This window comes from Amblyomma mixtum, chromosome 6, assembly GCF_055824585.1.
Source record: "Amblyomma mixtum isolate Tamu chromosome 6, ASM5582458v1, whole genome shotgun sequence".
Taxonomy (NCBI): domain Eukaryota; kingdom Metazoa; phylum Arthropoda; class Arachnida; order Ixodida; family Ixodidae; genus Amblyomma; species Amblyomma mixtum.
The window spans coordinates 110,365,764-110,388,753 of NC_143017.1; the positions used below are offsets into that span (position 1 = coordinate 110,365,764).

At 47.7% G+C, this 22,990-nt stretch overlaps 2 protein-coding genes across 2 annotated transcripts; one reads left to right on the forward strand and one right to left on the reverse strand.

Annotated features, from left to right (window-relative positions):
* Positions 1-6,285: 6,285 nt before the first annotated feature.
* On the reverse strand, positions 6,286-13,212 carry RpS25 (ribosomal protein S25). The gene is made up of 4 exons (XM_089548770.1): positions 13,102-13,212; positions 12,329-12,418; positions 8,438-8,621; positions 6,286-6,387 (listed from the first exon to the last, which is right to left on the reverse strand). The coding sequence occupies exons 1-4, from the start codon at positions 13,102-13,104 to the stop codon at positions 6,314-6,316; spliced, it is 351 nt and encodes a 116-aa protein (XP_089404896.1). The 5' UTR covers positions 13,105-13,212; the 3' UTR covers positions 6,286-6,313.
* A 283-nt stretch (positions 13,213-13,495) lies between these two features.
* Positions 13,496-16,565, forward strand: LOC149340026 (ubiquitin-ribosomal protein eL40 fusion protein-like). The gene is made up of 3 exons (XM_089548771.1): positions 13,496-13,577; positions 14,492-14,786; positions 16,409-16,565. The coding sequence occupies exons 2-3, from the start codon at positions 14,497-14,499 to the stop codon at positions 16,500-16,502; spliced, it is 384 nt and encodes a 127-aa protein (XP_089404897.1). The 5' UTR covers positions 13,496-13,577; positions 14,492-14,496; the 3' UTR covers positions 16,503-16,565.
* The last annotated feature ends 6,425 nt before the right edge of the window (positions 16,566-22,990 follow it).

The window sequence follows — 22,990 nt, forward strand, 5'->3', positions numbered from 1 at the left end:
ATTATTATTTCTGTCTCTCTTTCAGTCAATACAAAATTGAACCATTCCATATATTGCATTCAATTTTGCACATAATGCCGTCCTCCCATCTTCGATCTCCCTGCTAACAGGTCCCCTTTCGTTGCGTCGTCCAATCTGTCAGCCTATACCCTATTAATACTCCTTTACCTCTAAAACTCTTAATCATTCCAACAGTTCACCGCCTGTGTCTTGGCCACTCCCCCGTAGTGGGTATGTGCCATTCTACTTGAGGCCAACCAACCAACCAGTCGACCTCATTGCCGAGAGTATATAGGTGTAAGCATAAAATGCATGGCAGGTAAGGCGTAGCCAGTTCTAGAACGGCTCATAGATGGTGGTAGCTGCACTCGGCTACATCGCTAAGTTGCCGGAAATGCTGCCGCCTTCACCCGCTTCCATTGGGAAGGGCCTGTGGTCTCCCTGGCCGGAATTGTACCTGGGCCCTCGGACTCAGTGGCCGAGCGCGAGTCCATGGAGAAAGACATCGAGTTGCGTGCACGGTGTAGGTATACCTCACAGAGGAGGAATCAACTACTTTGGACTGGGATGGCTCGAGATTGCATGTTACCTCACAGATACCGCTGTCATTCGACCTTACGCAACGAGCGCTTCGTATAATGTATTCGTTGTCTGCATGATCACCGCTACTGCAGCAGACCAAACAGGCGGACGCTGGAAAGTTTTGTATCGCAGCGTATGCCGACGGCACGCGAACTTTCAGCAGGATCACCGAAACGAGCGAGCGCGTATGCGCCGCAGCGTCTGCAGCGTGCACAGCACCAAAACAGGCAAGGGTATGGGAAAAGGTTTTCACGTCCCCCCGCCGTGGTTCCCACGGGCCGCGGCGTGGGAAGCCGGCGAGCAGGCGCCTGCTCTACCGCCGGACGAGCAGCAGACTGTGACTGGGCTCGCGAGAAATGCAGGGGCGCAAGGCTGCAAGCTGCAGGCTGGTTGGCGAATGCTCCGAGCTTGCGGTTTGAGTGAAAGCAGACCTCGTCTTTCAGAACGCTTCAATTATACCTCCCTTGCTTTCTCCTCGTGCGAATATTCGTTGATCGGGTGACGTCAGATCAGAACGCCTGCAGAGAGAGAAATAACTTTATTGACAAAGAGATTTGGGACACGTAGGTCCCTGCAAGACCCCACTGCACTGCACGTTCATGGAGTTCCATGACGTGGGCGGTCCGGTAAGTGGCGATCTTCTGCCTGGCCGGGTCCGTCGAGCGCAGTAGGGCCTCCCATTCCTCCCAGGTGGTCAAGATCCCGCACGGAGCATTCAAGTAGAATGTGGGTAGGAGTAGCGTGGGGGTGGGTCAACACCCTCTAGAAAGGGTGTTGGGTGGGTGCATTCGGTACAGGAGGGGTATATGCTCCGGGTTGGATGCGGAAGAGGAAATAGGGGGAGGGAAGGGTGCGGGTGTGAATGCGGTGCCAAAATATTTAGTGATAATTGTCAAGGGATTAGTGGGTGGGGGTATAGCTGGCGTTCGGCGCGATATGCTTGTGTCAGCTCGCTGAAGGAATGCATGCGCTCTCGGGAAGAGCCCGACTACGATTCCACCACCCGGCTGATGAGACCTACAAGCGTCTGTTAGTGACCACGTATACATTGAGTTTTAAGCAAGAACGTGAACAAGACTCACAAGATATTAGTTAATGAAGACTGATTATTAGTGCACTTGGTTTAACTTCAAGGACAGAAGACGGCTATTTTAATAGACCCTTCGTGCAGCTATTATTTTTGAGTTCAATTCAATTCAATTCAATTTCATTTATTTTCCAGAAAATTCTGGCCGGCGCGCGTATATCTTGTTAGCGACGCCGATGGTAGCATAAAGGCCGACTGCTGTACAGATGGAGGGCTTCCCCTTCCGAATTCCGAAGGTTTTCCAAGGGGCTGCGTCCTCCCGCAGAATTGAGCGATGGGGCCAGAAGACAGCATGCCTTCTTTCGTACGGTTTTGGACAAATCGACTGAAGAACTACAGTTGCATGAGCAGCAACGAGATCTTTTGCCCGAGGTGGCTGAGCATGTCAAAATTGTTTTGACTATCCCAGTCACGTCATGCACTCCTGAGACTGAGAGACCGTTTTCATGCATCCTTCGTACCTGAGGTCAGCAATGGGAAAAGCGCGGTTAAATCACATAGCAATTCGCCATGGGCACAAAGGCAACGGCACTCGGCCAAAGAAAAGAAGCAGGAAGAGAAGAAGGACGAACACAGCGCTGTGTTCGTCCTTATTCTTTTCCTGCTTCTTTTCTTCGTCCGTGTGCCGTTGCGCTGAAAAACTATGAGTTTAAATCAGCCCAAGAACTAACTCTACTGGGGCACAAAGGGCTCACCCGGAAAATAAATATCAACGATATCGCGGACTATTTCATTCGGAGTGAAACTGTGCGAAGGAAACACATTCTTGATTGTGCGGTAGCCTTTGTACAACATGAAGGACAGTGAACTTCACAGTAAAATACGCCAGCTTTCTCCAAGCTTCTCCCAGCCTCTTAGCTTAAATTATCCCCTCCCATAAAATCGGCATTGAATTCCCTGTGTTGCGCTTTGTCATTACAAACCTTGCTCTTTGACTCATGTTCCTGTCTTTCGTTCCCATTCTCGAAAGACGAAGAGCTTATAATGCGTCTTTAAATTTTGAACTGTTAGCTTATTGTGGAAATATTTGTAATGCACAGTGCTTGTTAGACACGAAGAGTTTAAAACCTCGTTTTAAAATTTGAATCTTTAGCTTACTGTGGAAATGTTACTACTGCCCAGTGGTTCTTCCAAAAGAACAGTTTGCTATACAGTCGAGCCTACTTATAACGGCCGCGGCTGTAATGAACGCTCGCTTATTACGAATGAGGGCGGTGTTACCGTCAAAATATGTATTATGGCTATGACATTGCATTTCAGATAAAGCGAACAACTGTGGCCGCACCACTCGGTTATAACTAATGAGGACGCACCTTAAACTCACTACCGAAGTCTAAAAACGCGCGCTTCCCGTCAGCGCGCAGACCAAAAAGCATCTCCCAGCTCCCGTGATCTCGCCCAAAGAAAGTGTCGACCACCCAAAAAACAAAAAATGGCGGCTTTGAAATTGGAGTTAGCCGCCGACCAAGCCCGCCCAGACAGGTTACGAGGTAAATCGGTGCGTGTGCTGGCTAGCCAAAGCGTTTAAAATGGCCAGCGTTGAAAGCGAAACTATACTGCACACGGCCGGAGATCAGCCAATGGCAGCAATATCAACAGTTTTAATACCTCGCCCGAGGTATGTCTGTTGGTTCATCCGGTTACCTGGCGTGAGCCGCCTACCAGATCGTCCGGATCTCCGCCTTCTGCCCTTCTGACGCGTGCAGGCAGCGCACAGACGGCAGCGGGAACCTATCGGCGTAACCCTTGTGTATAGCGGTCGAGCAGTGCGCACCAATCAATTAAAACTGAAATCATACAGTGTAGCCGATAGCTTTCGGGCAAAGCACTGATTCCCACCTCAGCGCGAAGGTAACTTCAAGGACCTATAACTGCGGCGAGGTGTCACTGTATCCGTATAACTTTGTCGAGGACTCAAGACAAGTACCGCCTGTTCCGTATTTATCTGTCCGCGTTAGAAAAAATTCTCGTGTGCAAACTACTCAACTATACGGGCTCAAACGCCGACTACAAGGTAGCTTATGATTGTCTTCGTCTTTCGATAAGTAATGTAACATCTCAACTTGCCTGCATTTTCTGGAATCGGCGAAAAACTGCATTCGACTGCGGCAGAACTTTTCGTCCAGGCGAGCAAAGAAGCCAGTTTGACAGGCTGCGCCATCTGGCGAGCGGTGAGGCAACCGATGTCATGGCTTGGGGCGGAAATGGCTTCGAAGGTGCGTGTCGCCAGCTCGTTGAAATTATTACGATCTTGCGCAGCAGCGCGGTTCCCTGCGGCACAGCACGAACACAAACCACAGGGCTAAAACGAAGCTCCCGTAACGTCCGGACCGAACCATCGAAAACAGACGGCATTGAAAACAAGATGGAAAACAGAAGTGACCAGCTCCCGTTCATGAGTGTCTTGGATGTTATTGTAAACATTGTTATGGGTTATTTTTAGAAATAATAATGATATCTCTTTCCGATTGTATCAATGTCAAGGGGCAGACGACACGCACATTCGAAGAAACCGCGCGAGGTGCATTTCCGCCCCAAGCCGTGACATCGGTTGCCTCACCGCTCGCCAGATGGCGCAGCCTGTCAAACTGGCTTCTTTGCTCGCTTGGACGAAAAGTTCTGCCGCAGTCGAATGCAGTTTTTCGCCGATTCCAGAAAATACAGACAAGTTTAGATGTTAAATTACTTATCGAAAGACGAAGACTATTATAAGCTACCTTGTAGTCGGCGTTTGAGCCCATATAGTGCAGTAGTTTGCGCAGAATTTTTCGTAACAGGGACAGATAAATACGAAACACGCTATGCCAACGAACGCACCAATAGTTGCCGCGAAATCGTCGCGTCCCTAAAGCAGCTCGTATGCCGCAAAGGTATCGACCAGGAGCACTTGGCCACGCTGGATAGCTTAGAAGGCGGCTTGATTTATAGGGCATGCTTTTAAATAAAAAAAAAATAAATAAACCCAACTATTGCCTAACTGTTCCCCCATTTTTTTCCCCCTTTTTCATCATCTACGGGTGGTGAAATTATCATTGCCCTCGCGGGCCTCTTCTTTTATTTTCAAATTGGATTAAGCCTGTTGTACGTATGTGGTGCAGGCAGGGGCTTACTATTTTTCATTCTGTTTAGTTGCCTCAACCTAATATACGTATGTTCTAGCTGCAATAGGGCAAATCCACTTACTATGAACATCGGATACAACGAACGCAATCCGTTTGACCGTGAGGTTCGTTATAAGAGGGCTAGACTGTATTTGAATAAGCCTGTTACAGTGATGTGACTGGCCGAGGTTACTTTGCAGCAGCTTTTCAAGCAGACAAAAGTGCCTTTTGGCGCAGACATATACCGCATTTTCCGGTGTACAAGTCGCGCCTTTTTTTATTTATTGCCGGTGCGATTCATTATCAGCCCAAGTACGTCCACTGCAGGGCAAATACCTCTCCAATTAACCCTATCTTTTGGCAGCTTCGGCCACCGTACCCCCAGACTTCTTAATCTCATCCGCCCACGTAACTACAGCGACTCATGAAAAATGACAAAATATGACCCGCCACCGCGCACAATCTTTTGCCGTTCCCAGTAGCTACGTCTGAAAAGAAAATCGATGTGTAAAAAGAAGAATCAAGTTATAGAACTTTAGCACAGCGCGATCGGCTGCCGTGATCCCCTTTCGCGGGGAGCCGGGGACCAAACCAACGCCTGCGCAGCGGCCAATATGCACTTTTCAGGGCAATCTGCGCATACCCAGATAGCTCACCGCGGTTAACGGCAGCGGAACACGCACACACAAAAAAAATTCTATCCTACGTCTAGAATCACATAATCCAGCAACAACCGGACTGAATGTGGCGGCGGCGCGCACAGCTGTCATATTCTCGAAAGTTTCGATTTCAGCGTCGCACCTGTGGTTTCGCGGCGCACGTTGTTTCTACTCAACATTACGCCGCCCGAAAAGGGAAGCTGCTGCGATGCAAAACATAAGTTGCGTGCCGTTGAATATGCGTTGTAGAACGGGAGCCACGCAGCGGAGTCGATGTAATTATGCAAATTTAAATCTAAAGCATAACGGTCCATGTTTGTTGGCACACAGTGCAATTCGCAAAATCACAACTAGGCAGCACATATATATTCAAGGATGCATGAATTGGGGGGGGGGGGCAATGATCATTTTTTGTTATTGCCTTTCGTTTACTTTTGACGGCACCTGTACAGTTGTATACAGCCTCTCTGCCTGTGCATCTCTTGTCAATGAGTACGGAGGGGGGAGGAGGAACAAATGAAAACGTGTGAAGCCATGCCTGCGCACATTAAGCAGTTGCCTATGCCAACTCATTTGCCACGGCTCTTGGTTGCTGGAATAGTATTTTGGCCCAATTTCATCAAAAAACACCAATTTCTAGTAGCAAGCAGCAGGCTCAATGTTCCACTAGGGAAATAAAATACTAATTTCAGAACTCTTCTGCATGTCCTTGCCTTGCACCACAACTCTTCTGCACGTCCTTGCCTTGCACCACAAACAAACAATTTTTTTAAGTTGCTGCAAAAATGCACCTTTTCTGCAAACAATCCAGTAGTTCACAAAAGTTAACAGTGAATAAAGGCACACCAAAACCCTCTGTGCACAAGATGTTATTTATTCACAGCTTAGGCATCCTCAGCCTTGGTTGTCCTTGTGTAGATGACTTGGCTATGGTGCTTGACAACCTGCTTGATGAGCCCTGCAAACAGCAACACAAACACACACAGCGTCAGAAAACCAACACATCTATTGCCTGCAAACAGTCTTCACAACAGGCGCATGGCACATCAAAGGAAGACGACTATGTTTCGGCTTGCCCAACTAAGCGCTGAATGTTTGCTGCAGGCAGCCATTGCATGAAGATGCATTGCAACCCCGCTGTTAGGCTCCTCACCGCTGTGTTTTCCCGGCTGCAACTTTGTTTTCTTCGGATCCTGGCATAGCTCCCATAGGATGCAATGTATTGGGAACCCTGCTGTTACGTAGCAGCTGTAGAAACGTTCCTGCACAATACATCACCACCGGCACCCTGTACCCGCCTGGGCAATGCCCGCCATCCGCCATTTTGATTTTTGACGAGTTTTGGCCAGGCTTGGCTATGGAACTGGCTGCAAAAAACCGCATGCGAGTTTGAGAAGCCGCCACTAGATGGCCACTCGCCTCGCGAACGTCGAACTTGTAACCGCGATCTTTGTCGTGCTTTGCGTCCTGGCGTCGTGCAAGCAGAAAGCGCATCCCCTTGAGGAAAAGCTGGACGTAGTAAACACAGTTGACAGGCAGCCAGTACGGCCTACGCAGAGCAACGTGGACAGCCTACGGCTACTTCAGCACTTGACGCTCTGCACTACATCGTTTCAGTGTGAACTGCAGTGAGCGCGTTAACTGCTCAGCACTGCTTTGAGCGATGTGGCTTTCGCATGGAAGTGGAAACTACCATGGAAGCTGAAGGATCATAAGCAGCCTCTTGTGATCACGAGCTAACTGAGGCTATGAATGCGCTGGGTGCCACGGGAGTCACATGTGGCGACTATGTCGCCGTCGTGTCGGAGTGCCAAAGCATCGCAGAGATTGTTGCGAACTCTGTTGCGAGTGAAGCCGCTGACTGCGATGACGACGAGAAGCACGAGCCGCATGATTCCTGGGAGTTGGCAGATCCAATTTTCAGAGAAGTTGTCGCGGCTCTGGACCTCCTCCGCAGGTATGTACGTCTCACCTCAAAGCGATGATGAGAGCAATGCGGCCTTCCAGGCTATTGAGAAACGAATGGCGCTTTCCAGCGAGTGAAAGAAACTGCAATCCACCATTCTCGATTTTTTGAAGTCCTAAGCTCACTCTGCGGAAATAAAGTGTTTCAAGTCAAAGCTGCACTGTTTTCATTCTTTTTCGGAGCTTTCAAAACCTATGAGTGGGGTTGTACTGTACACTTAGGTCTACGCACAATATGATGAAGTTTTCGATATTCCTTGAGGTTTTAATCAAAGGGGTTCCAGTGTAGACATAATATGGCAGTTTGGACATTGGCTAAGAGTGCTGAACGATGTCTGAAAAATCGAGCAGTTGGTAAACGGTGTGTTCAGAATTTCAGGAGCTTTAACACATGGGCTTTATGGGCCATGTTGGCGTGCTATGGAGAAGTCCGAAAAATCAGGGGTCCGAATTTTCTGTCGACTGTATTGCAAGCAGATTTTTCAAGCCCTCTCATAATTTCCAAACCCAAATATTTGTCTAGAATGTGATCTATGCAGTGCAGAAGCATGCATGCATGTTGATAGCACTAACTGTAAACATTTTCGGTCCTTTCGGTCCAGACCCAACTCTCCAGGACTACACGCACTAATTTATTTGCATCGTTTTCTTGTATGTAAATATGCCATCCACCAGTTTCATGCAACAGACATATTCAGTGCGAACTGTAAAACTTTGTAAGTTACAGCTTGTTTTCAGTTCAAAGTACTGCAGCATATAAAGAAAACGCAACTACTGCTCCTGTAAAAAGGCCTGTCCTTCCCCTTGCTCAAGAATGAAGCTTAAACTGTACATACATAACCTGGCTTTCTTGAAAGGCTGTAAACAACACCCACACATGGGCACCAGCTAAGAGGCCTTCAGCATTGACATGGGGGCAATCTGTATTGCCATGCGAGGCTAGAGCCATCAAGTGCAATCTCCACACTCGCCTCAGATGGCACAAGCACAGCTGCTGAATAATGGCACTCTGCGTGAGAAGAGGGGAAAGAAAGAGCTCTCACCCTTCTGCAACAACTCCTCGAGGGCTTTACGGGCAAGGGAGCCTCGGACCTTGAGTCGTTCAGAGACCACTGAGGGGGTGATCAGCTTGTAGCTGGGCACCTCTTTGAGGAGCTTCTCATATGTGCCTTTGTCGAACAGCACCAGGTTGTTCAACTTGTCACGCACTTTTCCCTTGGACCACTTCTGCACAGTGGATAGAGGGCACAGCAAGATAAGTTACACACAGGGCGCTCAAAACAATAGGAGTCAACCTGTCCTCCCAACAAGGCCTATTAGTGTGCACCACAATGCAATTGTCATGGCATGAAATCTATGTGAAACGTTTATACGTCTCCCTCCAGTCACTGCTACAAAAATCATGTTTCATATGAGCATCATGCCAGCTGTACCCGACATGCAGCCTCTTCTATCTAGCTCATTACTGGTTGGTTTGATCACACCGTAAAACAGCGCGCTTACACGGGACGAAGAAAGAAGACACGCACACACACAGCGCTGACCAACTGGCCCGGCAACTATCCTTAATGGTTGGTTTGGTTTATGGGGTTTAACGTCCCAAAGCAACTAAGGCTACGAGAGACGCCGTAGTGAAGGGCTCCGGAAATTTCGACCACCTGGGGTTCTTTAACGTGCACTGACATCGCACAGTACACGGGCCTCTAGAATTTCTCCTCCAAAGAAATTCTAGCCGCCGCGGCCGGGATCGAACCCGCGTCTTTTGGGACAGCAGCCGAGCACCATAACCGCTGAGCCACCGCGGCGGCGCTGCTCATTACTGCTCAAAACATCCCATACCATCGAGGTGTGCCAAGAGGAGGTCCATGTGCCACAATATATAGTACTGCAGCCAAACAAAAAAAATGAGGATGCAGTAAGATCTCATTGAGGTCATTGATGTGGCGCGATGTCTGGCCTGTGGGGGCAACTGGCTGCTCACCCCAGGAATTTTTTCGCGCATTGGCAGTGCAATCCATCATGTAACACAACCAACCACCCACTGCTTCACACGTGCTGCTGCTACAAGGCAAGCTTAGAGCAAGCTAGTGTCTAACTGGAAAACATGACACAAGTAAGCTTCTGCAAACATGACTTACAACTGGAAAACATGACACAAGTAAGCTTCTGCAAACATGACTTACATGAGCCACGCAAAAGAAAAAGAAAGGAAATTGACAAGCATTATACTAAACGCACCGCATGCGAGTCTTTGGCTTAGATGTCCTTTTGTCTCAGGCAGTTTTACACAGAAAAAACGTTAAGCATGCCATCCTTGCTCTTTTCCTCTCACTACATAAGGGGGATACCTCGAGGTTCATCAATACATTTCAAAGTTTTCTGTACACAGAGCAAGCTTATACTCATGTGTACGTAATACGCAGCTGGTATACCGACGCTGTTTTTCGAGAGCCTGGATCCAGTATGTCTGGCAGGAGGCCTAGTTCTAGACCATCCTCGCATGTACATCAGCTACTATATCAGGTATTATCAGCCACAGTTCAGCACAGGCAGCAGGAAGTTATTTTTCCAAACAGTGGGACCTTGCATGAAGCACAAAAGCTACGGGGGAAAAGAAAAAAGCCGCACTTCTGCCAAGCATGACCACCTATGCAAGCAGTGTTTTTGTGCGATACCCAGGACAGCATGAAGGCTCATTTACACTCTCCAGTAGTGAAGAGCACGCGACCCGCTGCCGCTTGCGACCAAGGAGTGCCTCTACAAAACCGATGTTCACACTTGCAAGTGCGACCTGCAGGCCACCTTCCCGAACAGTCTCGCCCAGAACTACAGCTGTTGTTCTTAACTGTCACCAGCAACGAAAAACCGGACATGGAACAAGCTTCTGTTCACTCCCGAGGCACCGCTGATTGGCTGGCGGTTTGCCACTCGCAAATGCAAAGCTAGAAAACTGAACAGTGTGCAAATGGCCTGCAACTGACTTTTCGACCAAAATGGTTGCACTACCTCTGACTCGTGTGAACGGGCCTTCAACCCCATTAAGGGGGGACACTGGTCTTGAAAAAAAAATTTTTAGTAATGAAGTCACAGTTACGAAATCTTCAGGGAATATGTATTTTTGTGTGCCGATTCTAAATATGTCATTTAATTTCATGTAAAACAATTCCTTGAGCACTTAAGCACATTCTATGCTAGTATTTTGCGGAGAGTTATGGAGAAAATTTGCTGCGGGAAACTGGCTGAAATGTATGCCATTGGGTTCTCTTGACACCAAGGAATACAATAAGGGTAAAATTGTCTTCCTGCCTATCATAGAACTTAAGTTATAGGGTTTTGAAGTTGTCGCTTCAGAAATGAGAAGGAAAGTGTGTATTCCTGTTTATGAAGTGGCAGCTTCAGTACCCTATTACTCAATTTCTATGAGAGCCAGGATGATAATTTTACCCTTATTGCATTCCTTGGTGTCAAGAGAACCCAATGGCATACATTTAAGCAAGTTTCCTGCAGCAAATTCTCTTCAAAACTCTCCGCAAAATACTAGCATAGAATGTGCTTCAGTGCTCAAGGAATTGTTTCACAGGAAATTAAATGACATATCTAGAATCAGCGCACAGAAATACATGTGCCCTGAAAATTTCATAACTATGACTAAATTAATAAAATTTTCTTTTCAAGACCAGTGTCCCCCCTTAAACACTTGCTTGGCCCTTGACAACAAGCTCACTGAAGCTCTTGATATGAAACACCGATGAGCTAGTTGTAAAGACTAAGACTAACCCAGCTTTTGATAGATATAACCAGGCCCAAACTAGTGTAAAAGTAATACCAATGCCACCTGGGCACCAAAAATCATAAAACCATTTTGGTTACCAGTGTATTTAGGATAGCACACTACTTCATAAGAAATAGCACCATAAAAACAAACTTTCAGCCAGATGAAGTGCCTGTACACTTCGTACTTGAAATGCATCATTTTCATCACTTCAAAACAGCAGCAAATTTTTAGGGTGACGTACGAGTGCGCAGATAATTTTTCAAATCTCTAAACGGTAACAAGAAACTGCAAGACAACTTGAACACTGCATTTGAACGTCTTTGATGACATCACACAATTATGAAGTAGGGAGTTTTATCGTGATGTGGAAATTTCAGGTATTCCCCAGGTTTACCTCCTTAGCATTCAAAATTAAATCTGAACATAAGAATCATTGTTAATAGACAGCATGCACTTAGGTGACAGCATGCGCTATATTGGCCAACCAGAATTATAGTGGGAACCTGGGCAATCCTATAACCTGCTTACTGCCACTCGGCACGAGCTGCCGCTGGTGCCAAACGCAAAAAATGAAAGGAAAGATAAGCACGAAACCGATGCTCATTGCAACAACCCGCTGAAGTGACGCCGTCGGCTTTAACTACAGATACCCCAGTGGCAAGGAGCCCTCAAATGCCATTTCATCATCATGGCCCTCATGACAATGTGCAAGCTATTAACTTCCAACACAGTATCAGTTCATTCTCCTCTGCATGCTAAGCACAAATATTGCACTTTCTGGACGGGGTGTCAATTTCAATTCCCATAGGTAAAGCTGTTGATTAAATCGCGCTACAGGTTATGTCAAAGCAAACTGAACGCTACAGGCTCAAGCCACTCACTGAACCACCAAGACGTGGAATGACTGAGGAGGAAACCGAACCGTTACTAGCTGGGCAAACACAGCCATGAAAGCTTTGCTGCATGCAATATTCCAGAGTGACACACGTCCAAGTGTTGTCTAAGACAATGCTGATTCGTGAAGGCTACACAAAGCTACTGACTGCAAACAAGACGCTCGCTGGCCTACATTAAGTGCCAGAATGTCAACAGCCACCAGTGGCTGGCCACTGCAACAGAAATAGCCACAATGAAAATCATGGTTTATGGTTTCACTTGCCTTCTTCTTGGCCTTGCCTCCGGAGGACCCCTCCTTCTTCTTGGCAGTCCCCTTTGTGTCGGTCTTCTTCTTGCTATCCTGTTTGGGCGGCTGAAAGAGGCAAGGAAAATCGAAACGTGGACGAAATCAAATCAAGTGGGAAACGCCAACTCTCCTTCCAATAAGGCGGTAACGAACGCAAGATAATCAGGGCGGTTGCTTATGAACGACCAAGACGCTGTACTGAGCAGAAAAGCAGTGAAGTACAGGACCTGTCTTCTATATGAACATAAGTGTAGATGCCCATCGGTGCCCTACTGGCATAAGCATGCTGCGATATTCACGTTTAAGATGCCCTAACTGGTTGACAAAGAACCAAGCTGCTTTCGGCAAGGCAGGGTTCATGATGGCCCAAGCTCGTTCGAACATCCACGCAGAAAGCATGCGCCGCCGCACAGGCCAACACCCGGCAACACTAAGCAGCGCGTTCAACGACACGCCACATGCGAGCAGCTTCCAACTGATTCCATCTGTGCGAACGCACACACAGAACGCGATCGGTACTAATTCTAGTCGTCAGCTCACGGAACTGTTTGGCTGCTGTTACATTTCACGCGCTCCGAGGCCTAGGCCTCAGAGCCAACACGTGTGCCTATTTAAACATCGAACAGTTCGTCTAAATATCGCTGCGTTGTTACTTGAATTAAACCTTCGCACTCACAAGTGAATTCACAAGAAACAATGGTTACGAATTCGCAACACTGACGATTAAACACCTGAAGGCAACTACATACCATCTTCGCCGACGCTACCGCTCCGAGAGCCGCGAAAGAAAAGGCCTTTCCGACACGGATGAGAACCCCGTTTCAGCGGGAGCGATTCAACGTGGCCAGGCGAAAAGATAGTATTCGAGAAAACAAATCTTTAACAATAACTTTTACAGCATTTATAGTTAAATGAAGAGCTTAATACAAAATGTAAAACATGTTTGCATCTCATAATAAAATGCCAAATTATAGGTGCAACAATCAATACCAAAATTGCTATTTTATTATCAACAAAAAACGTCATTTAAACAACTTACATATTTATTTTTTAGATTATGAATTGTTTTGGATGCTAGTAATATTTTAAGCTTACAGGGACACATAGTCTTAGCAGTTTTGAATTTTTGGACATATTGGCAACGTACCCAAGCAACACTGCTCAACACGTTTTCCCGTCAACCTGAGAGACCCCGTGCCTTTTTCTCCGGATAGGCTGATCACGCGTGAGTGCCGTTTTGCGTTCTCTTCATTTCACTTATCTTTGGAGAAAATGAATGAGTTGCCGGCTGTCCATGATCAGTAATAACAAAGCATGGCTTGAAGTGTCAACTTGGAAATACAAATTTGTTAGGCTATTACTGCGGAATTTACTGTGGAGGTAATAATGCGCCTTAGCACGATGACGTCAGGGCCGGTGTGGTCCGATTGTCTAAATGGCACATATTTCTGCCAATTTTGGTGTCCTCATGGTACGGGCAGGCTCCTTGTATATTATGTTATATGAAGTTGTGTGCTCATTAGTGCAGGGCGGCCATGGAGCGTGTATTTGCTGAAGCTAATAGATGCATCGGCGCTTTACTGATTTGACGTCGTGCATTGCAGCTGCCTTCCCGTTCTTGTACTGTGTAAAAAACGGTGATAAATTGTGCGCAGGATATTAAGTACAAAGTTGTGCGAGTAATTCGACGTAATTGAACATTGTGGCAGCGAAAAATTTGATCTGATTTATGGGGAATTAACGTCCTAAAGCGACTCAGGCTATGTGAGACGCCATAGTGAAGGGCTCCGGAAGCTTCGACCGCCTGAGGTTCTTTAACGTGCACTGACATTGCACAGTACACTGGCCTCTAGAATTCCGGCTCCATCTAAATTGATCCGGCGTCTTTCAGGTCAGCAGCCGAGCGCCATGTATCCCGGCCGCGGCGGCTGAATTTCAGCAAAGGTGAAATTCTAGAGGCCCGTGTACTGTGCGGTGCCAGTGCACGTTAAAGATCCCCAGGTGGTCGAAATATCCGGAGCCCTTCACTACGGCGTCCCTCATAGCCTGAGTTGCTTTAGGACGTTAAACCCCAATAAAGCAATAACCACTGAGCCACCGCGGTTTAGTGTAAAGCTTGTTCGGGTTGCTGCTGTGCAGGAGACATGCATCAGAAACAAGTGTTCGTGCGCGGCCTCGACGGCCGAACGCTGGTGCTGGACCTGGCGCCCGGCGCGCTGGTGTCCGAGCTCAAGGAGGATCTGAGTGCCCGCCTGGGAGTGCCTTGCGACCAGCAGCGGCTGGCGCTGGCCTCTGGGCGGCCCTTGGACGATGCTGACGTTCTGGAGGCTGGCTGCAGCCTTGACTTGAGCCTTCGCCTGGTGGGCGGTGTCATCGAGCCCAGCTTGCGCATCCTGGCCCAGAAGTACAACTGCGACAAGATGATCTGCCGCAAGTGAGTTAAGCTCCAGCCGATGACCCAGTCCTGGCGGGGATAGAGCAGCAGCTGTAGCAAGGTTGGGGCGCAGTTTCAGCCCCAACTCCCTCCCCTCGGCAAGGCATTGCCAGAATTGTACCATTAATTCCAATTCGTTTCTGTACCAGCTTTTAAAGAAGGTTTTTTTCTTTTTACAACAGCGGGTCGTTTGACGAAATTTACTAAACTTATTTATTCATTGAAATTACAAATTTAATGGTGACAGTTGGGCTTTCCTGCAGTACATATCCATTCACTATTAGTGTCCTCCTCATCGAAAAGGGAGCTGATAGTGCCTAATCATGAGCTTGTGCTCTTTGACTTCAGAAAATGGGGTGGGGGGCAGTCAGATGGTGGCAGTGCAGCACGAGACAAAGAAACCATTAATGAACTAAAGGATAGTTTCCATGAATTTCCGTTCAGCAGCAATGACCAGGCAACTAATATTTTTGCACCGCTGTCGCAATGGTTGCCAAGTACAACAAAGCCACAGTACTTCTGTTGCTACAGCTTGTATATGTGATTTTGGTTCTAGTATCAGTTTGGTGGTGAATTGTAGACTTTGTAGATACCACAACTTGACCAGTGAGCCTTGTCTAGTGGGGACACATGAGAAAAAGCAGGTGTTTCAGTCTTTCCCACTGCCTTCGCTCTACATGTAGTGAGGTTGTTTGAGTGGCTACCTTACCATTGCGCGAGCCGTCACGGAGATAGTGGCAGCGGTTGTCGCACTCATGTTATCAACATGGTTGTGGAACGTTTGTCTCTGTTTACGACTACAGTTAACAGGAGTTTACTGTGTATATTTAGTTTTCATTTTGGTATCCATCCTGTATTCTTTTGAGTCTTCATACAAAAACTGCATCTAACGAAAACCTGCATTTGTGGACATTTCTCACTTTGCTTAACTGCATATGCTAACACCCGGGTTACAAATAAAGCTGGTGAAATCAGTCCCAGGTCCTGGCAAAACCATTCTGTGAATCTCAATGTCTCCGCCCTTAGTGCAGCCACAGCCAGTTATCTCAGTTTGATTTCATGCAGTCTAGGACTCAGCCAGCTTTAGACTCTTAAGACTGTTGCAAATCAGTCTTGCATAGAAGCCTTTTTGTGGCACCTTTTGATTTATGTACAGCCGTGCAGACAAAACATCCCAAGCATCAACAGGGAAACTCTTTATTCTAGCTCACGCTATTACTGGCAAACAGGAACTCGTCATCTGAGTAGCATATGTGGAAGGACACATGTGTAAAATAAATTGGGGCTGTAAAAGACGTGTAGCTGCCTCGTCCTCTGCCTTTTTTCATTCTCTTCCTCCATTCGTTGTCACCTTACTTTCATCCTCACTGTGCTGTACGCTTTGCTATAGCTCTGCCTCAAAATGCCCATTTTGCTGTTTTGAAGGAAGACTGGTATGGATTGTGTGCGAATCTAAATTTTGCTTAGAGCAAACTTGTAGTCAAAAGGAAGAAGTGTCTCGCAAGGGAATAGTGCTTTAGCCACATGTTTGGCCAGGTTTTGTTATTGGCAGAGTTGAGAATTTGCCTGTGAACTTGGCTGTGTATGGAAAGCACTACATGATGTCATTCTTCTGTGTTTAGGTGCTATGCTCGGCTGCACCCGAAGGCCACGAACTGCCGCAAGCGCAAGTGCGGCCACTCCAACAACCTGCGCCCCAAGAAGAAGCTGAAGTAGACTGCCTGCGTATGTCCATTGCCTCAATCTATGGAGCCAAGAATAAAGGTTGCTAGTTGGGCAGTCTCTTGTCTTGTAGTGGATATAAATGCCACATAGTGGACATTTCAGGTGATAAGAGCAGGGATGTACTTTCAGGGTAGTTTGCATAGAAACTGTACGAAGCGCACAGACAGTACTTATGAGAGAAGCCAACAGCCACAGAAACCAAGGGACACGAGGGATTTTTTAATTTATTTATTTTGTGCTGTTGTTCGATTTAGAATATTAGTGAATATGTTATCGCTTAAAGCTAATTGATTAGAAAAGCAGAAGAAAAAACAACCACATGCCGCCGGTGGGATCCGAACCCACGACCTCCGAATTGATTAGCCGCCGGTGGGATCCGAACCCACGACCTCCGAATTACGCGTCCGGTGCTCTACCGCTGAGCTACGGCGACGGCTGTCAATTCTTCTGCTTTCGGGGGTATTTGTTTTACAAATAAACTAACCTTTAGGGTGTTCACCAGCGCCACCTACGCCCTTAAGCGGCGGACTTAGCACGTCCTTAGCATGTCCCGAGTTACCCCTGATGTGACGTAGAACGTCATCAAATGGCGAGAGTGGAAGCTGTGTGAAAACCTTCTTATGCTTCCTATGGCGTCAAGGCTGCCAGAACCGAGGCCCTCGCTAAGCAATTAAGCAAACAGGAGAGGGGGGATGAGGGGCTCGTTATAAATATGAGAGAAGCCAACAGCCACAGAAACCAAGGGACACGAGGGATTTTGTAATTTATTTTGTGCTGTTGTTCGATTTAGAATATTAGTGAATATGTTATCGCTTAAAGCTAATTGATTAGAAAAGCAGAAGAAAAAACAACCACATGCCGCCAGTGGGATCTGAACCCACGACCTCCGAATTACGCGTCCGGTGCTCTACCGCTGAGCACAGTACTTGTTATACTTGCAGAACAGCTTTCATACTGTAATACAGGGTGTAGCATTGTTACATGTCAGCGTTACATGTCATTATTACATATAGCAATGTCACACAGACCTAAAAGGGCAACAATTTACCTTCTATGTAACGCCTAGAACATCATGCAGATAAGCTTTTATTAGAGTGTTTGAATGCTCTTTTGGCATTCTAAGCAATAATGCATGCTGCAAAATACAAAAGATGGGTTTCGTAACCTAGTAAAGTTGAAGTATTTGAGCGTGAACAAGAAAATTCCTCATCTGTAGGTCATATAAAGCTCGTGAAGACGCCCTCTAGTTTAAAGGGCAACTGACCAGGGTCAGGACATTTTAGAAAAACAAGCCCACTGCATAGATGAGGCATCGAAGATAACCTCTGCAAAATACTAGAGCCATGCGCACCCCGAAAAGCTGCAAAAATTCAAATCAAAGCCCGTTCGTTCTTTCCTTCAACAAAAATGTCCCTGCTCCACTACTCTGAACCCCTTTGACGTCATGGGGGTTACTTTCGCTAAATGCATTCCACTGGTGCATCGTTCTGACTGACGGGAGAAGGTTGGGCGTAGCCTTGGCGTCGCGTCGTCTGCAAACGCTTTCCGCAGCGCCTTCTGTTTTGGCACATGCCTTACAGAGCATGAAGGAAAAAAAACTGCAAAAAAGCTGAAAAAAAAAGTTTTTTTTTCTTCCATGCAAGCCCCCCAAAACAAGGTTTTAATACTTGTGCAATAGAGCCATTCCCTCGTTCGCCCACTTGACCGCTCCGCACACACACCGCTTATCCTTCGTGCATCTTGCCTACGCCTTGACTCCAATGAACGACATGAGCTTAGGAGCGGAGAAAAGACACAAACACACATGGAGAAAAGCAAACGGGCGGTTGCCTGGTCCGCGCTTCGCCGCGTGTTTCGAACAAAACCGACTTCCGCCCCTCCGGTCGTGAAACGATGGGGAGGCCTAAAAAAAATGAAAAGTTGGCTCGCTAACTGGGGTTAACAAACAGATGTATGAAAGGATGCGCTCGCTAAGTTTAGGTGGTCGAGCCGATCGCGCCTTTCGATCGTTCAGTGTGCGGAGAAAATGCAACGACGCTGTTTGGCCGTTGGATGCGCACGCAGCGACTGGAGTCGAACCACGATCCGGCACAGATTTCGAGGAGATTATGAGTTGAGTCGTGTCTGGCTCAAACGCATCGGCCTTTCTGACACAACGGTAAAGAATGTAGTGGTTTCCGGAAGACACTTTGCTCTGGACGAATGCGTCCACGACCCAAGCAACTGGGGAGAGGAAAAAAACGCGACGAAACACCGCGAGGAGACCCAAAGAGAAAAATAGAGAGGGCTTTAGGGAGACCCGCCGCTCTCTCTCCCCCCCCCCCCTCAAATTGACCGGGTAGCAAGCAAAAACCAAGAAAAGAATTCTATTCAAGGTGGGGCCATGACGTAGACTTGTGACGCACTCCACGAGACACCACGCCTCCGGCTAACATCGGAGGAGGAAGGGTGATTTTGCCTTGCGCAGCCTACTCGACAAGGCGCGGGAGAGAAAAATTTCGAAGAGGGAGCGGAAGGAGAGGAGGCTCGCTCTAAGAGAGGTAGAGAGTGTTTTCGACCAGAGGGTGGTCACTTGCCCTTTAAAGATTATAGACGGTGTATAAATGATGGTGATGCGGAGGTGGAAAAAACACTATCATGGCGGCCAAGGAGAGCGTGGCCGACGCTGTGCGGCGTCTCGTCTTCTAACCCGTAGCCATGACGATAAGCAAAACAACTAGACGCAACCAGGTATATACCGTACCTCTCGCTACATATATCCTGGCATAGCTGAGCTAAGCCACTGCCAATTTTTTCTATCCAATAGGGTCAGTATAGGAGTATAGTCAGTATGTGATCTGTTATAAGTACCAGATCATTTGAGAATGCAAGACGTAGCAAACGCCAGCTCTTGCAGATACCTGCTGATGAAATACGGATGCACAACTAGAGGAGCTGTCGCTCTATGCTCGCGACGTGCACAGTGTACAAAAGTGGTAACAGGGACTAGGCCTTTGGCGACACAGATGGGTACTGGGTCCGTGGAGCCGGAGTCCACTGCGACCTTGTTCTTGTACAGCTGGCGTATGTACTCGCTGAGAGACTCTTCCAGCATCGGCAGCCCAGGCAGGCAGTTGAACAAGGCGGCAGGCGTGGAACATTGTCGCTGGCCTCTTCAGCGCCGAGAAAGCAGCAAAGCAAGGTTGCCTTTCCCGACCCCACTAAGAATATCCTGGTGCCCATGGGCGTCCGGAGGGGGGGGGGGGGGGCAAGGGGGGGCGGCTGCACCCCCCTGGAAAATCACTCACTCGAACCGTGAGTGATGGCCGCACGCCAGGGGCGGTGGTGCGCTCAGCCAAAAGGGTAAAAGCAACCCCGCTTCGACGCTTGGTCACATCTGCGAAATGCCGCGCCCGGGCGCGCGTCGTTCCGCCGTTTTCAAACCACGCCACCGCCAGCTCTGCTGAAGGACGACCTGTTGCAGACATGCAGCGGCACCGGCGAGCATGTGTTTCGAGCCGTCTTGAGATGGGTGTCTGTTTCTTTGATCTCTAGAGAGATAGCGACACGGAGGCAGACAGTGCACAGGGCACAGGTCGCTCGCTAGAATCAGGATACGTTCGTACGCCGGCCACCGATGAATTCTTGAGGGGGGAAGGACAAATCAGCCGTGTCCACCCCCGCTTTGTCGGGCTGCTCAGGGGCAAGCGGGCGACGAGTTGGCGCCGCCGCCGCTCGCTGTCTCCTCCGATCCACGGGAGAGCTCAGTGCGGTAGAAGCGCCGCTTTCAGAACCTTCGGCAAAGGGGATTAGCTGCTTTCGTTCACGGCGACGCAGTCTCCAGAGGCGCCCCCACACCAGCGTTCCTTGTGTCTTCTCCGAAAACCAGCGCCTTTGGTCAACGCAGCCCGATGGCGCCTGCCTGGCTCGCCTGTCACCTCTGGCTGGGCCTCAAATCACAACAGCGCCCATGTACTGTGCGTGTCAGTGCATGGTAAAGAGACCCAGGTGGTCGACATTATCCGAAACTCTGTACTACTCCGTCCCTCATAGCCTGAGTCGTTTTGGGGCTCTGAACCCCATAAAAGCACAAAAACAAATTTTCCGACCGAATTAGTTGCGGGTGTCCCTTCCCCTCGGAAGTCGCGCGGCGTTCCTTACACCCCAAAAGTGCGCATTCGTGGATATTGTGGCAAGTAAGCCCTTGCACGTGTGCGCGCCTCTGTGTTTGTGCTTCGGTGTTTTTAGTGGCGGGTTGTCAACGAAGGTGAGAACAACGAACAACCAAGACAGCGGACGAGAAAACGACGAGCGGCGAGCAGTGTGTGTGCGGTTGCTCGACTGTGCGGATGCGCGAGCAAGATGGAGCGAGGTGTATGAAGCTGCGAGCGTGCATTTATCTTGTAAATAAGTTTTCGTTGTATATATAGTCATCTTTTGTTTTCAACGTACTCGTTCAACCATTTTTCCAATCAATATATATGATGACTGTGCACTGAGAGCGTGTAATGAAGCACAGAAATGAATTTATCACCCGTGTAACTACGCAATTCGCCCAGAAAAATCCGAGGCGCCTACAGTTGCTGTTCAAGGAAGACTGACTGAGTGACTGTAGTTGCGTGTTTGTGAACATATTGCGCTGTGTGCTGGTCATCAATTCGGGTGAATCGAGAACCCGTATGCAGTAAGACTGAGCACTTCGAGTATTGATAGTATCTTTTTGCATTTTTATTAATTTTAATTGTTTCTTTGTTGATAAACTCCAATGTATCTCTACAATCCGCGCTTTAATTTGCTGCTTGTAATTTTCTTTCATGTGTGTATTTTACTTATTTTTTATTTATATATAAATAAATAAATTTACTCCGCGAACAGTGCCTTTTCGCTACGAATATCCCCCCCCCCCCCCCCCTCCGGCGCCAACAACCAATGGCCCCCCCCCCTGCAAAAAATTCTGCGGACGCCCTCGCTGGTGCCGTCTCTTGGCGGCTCTATACTATGATGCCAGTACTTGGGCATATGCTGTGAGTTAGCCGGCAAGTTTAATCCTTGACCCCGTTCCGGTACATTCCATTAGTCTAACGGGTATGGTACTGCGGTTGCGGGCACATTATCCTTTGGAGGACTGACAGGTCACAGCCTGGCTTCAATGGTAACTAAAAAAAGTCAACAAAAAATATCCTGGCGCCATCATGAATATCGTAGCAAATTGCCATCTGATCGGTGGGCCCAAGTCGTTTCATTTTCGGTCGTTTCCTTTGCGCCTTTCGAGTCCGCGGAAATTTACACGTAGTAGCAACGACATGACGTTGTCCGCGTTGCGTGGGAGGGGGAACTGGAGACTTCATTTGCGATTTTATCAACAACGCTTTCATCTTTTCGCATAGAAAGAAACTGTAGTGTTCCCAATGTGTGATCTATCAATTCAGCATGACTTCGATTCTGCTGAAAAAAATTGTATGATGCAATAACTTCATACAGGCCTCGTCATACAAATATACATTTTTTGTGATATTGTATAAGTGGATGATTTTGCGAAGATGACTGACATTTGTAACATAATTGTACGAGAAACTGTATGAGTTTGTTGCATCATACAACTGTTTTCAGTATAGGGTATTGTTTCCGTTAATATTTCCCTAAGAACCCTGTCCCTGAATAAAGGACCCTGAGAAAAATGCATAATCGGCCTGTACCGATAAATGACTGTATTCAACGACAGATTACCTAGTATTATTAGAAACGGAGCTTTTTTGATGTATAAAAGGTTAAAAGTAAAATACAGGTACGGCCACCACCGGCCGCTTTCGCTAGCAAACTTTGGTGACGTCAAGTCAAATTTAATCGTGGATCGCTGAGGCCAGGCATCCATTAACTTCGAAACGATGATCACGAAGTCCATTTCGGTGATCACGTCACAAGTTTTAATCGAGTGGCGGCAAAACGGTCCATGTTTAAATCCAACTTTCTCAGCAACGAACGCGTCCTTTGCAGTCGAACATGCAATGACCAGCGCTGCCGGAAGGCGCCATAAAATTGATTTTCAGATTACAATATTTGATGCATAGTTATTCTCAGTGTCCATTTAAGTGGCCGTTCCTCTTTAGTATTGCTTCTTCTTCCTTTCATCATCATCATCATCATCATTAGATTGACTACGCCCACTGCAGGGCAAAGGCAAATATCTCTCCAATTAACCCTGTCCTAACAAATTTTTGTTAAGTGCTTTGGACTTTGCTGCCACCTTCAAAATCGTAGCGAAGCCGTTATCAGTCAATTCTGCACATAAATAACCCGCCAGCATCAAGAGTATCATGGTACAGAAGAATGAGCCTTTGTGGCTCCTCTCGATCACCAGAATTTCGCGCCCATTGCATATACATCATCATCAGATGCTTGATTGAGCTGCCACCTCGTAATGGTTCGAGAGCACGTGGCAGCGCGGACGGATGATGTAAAAAGAAGCAGAAGAAGAAAGGCCCTGTCCCAGCTGCACCACC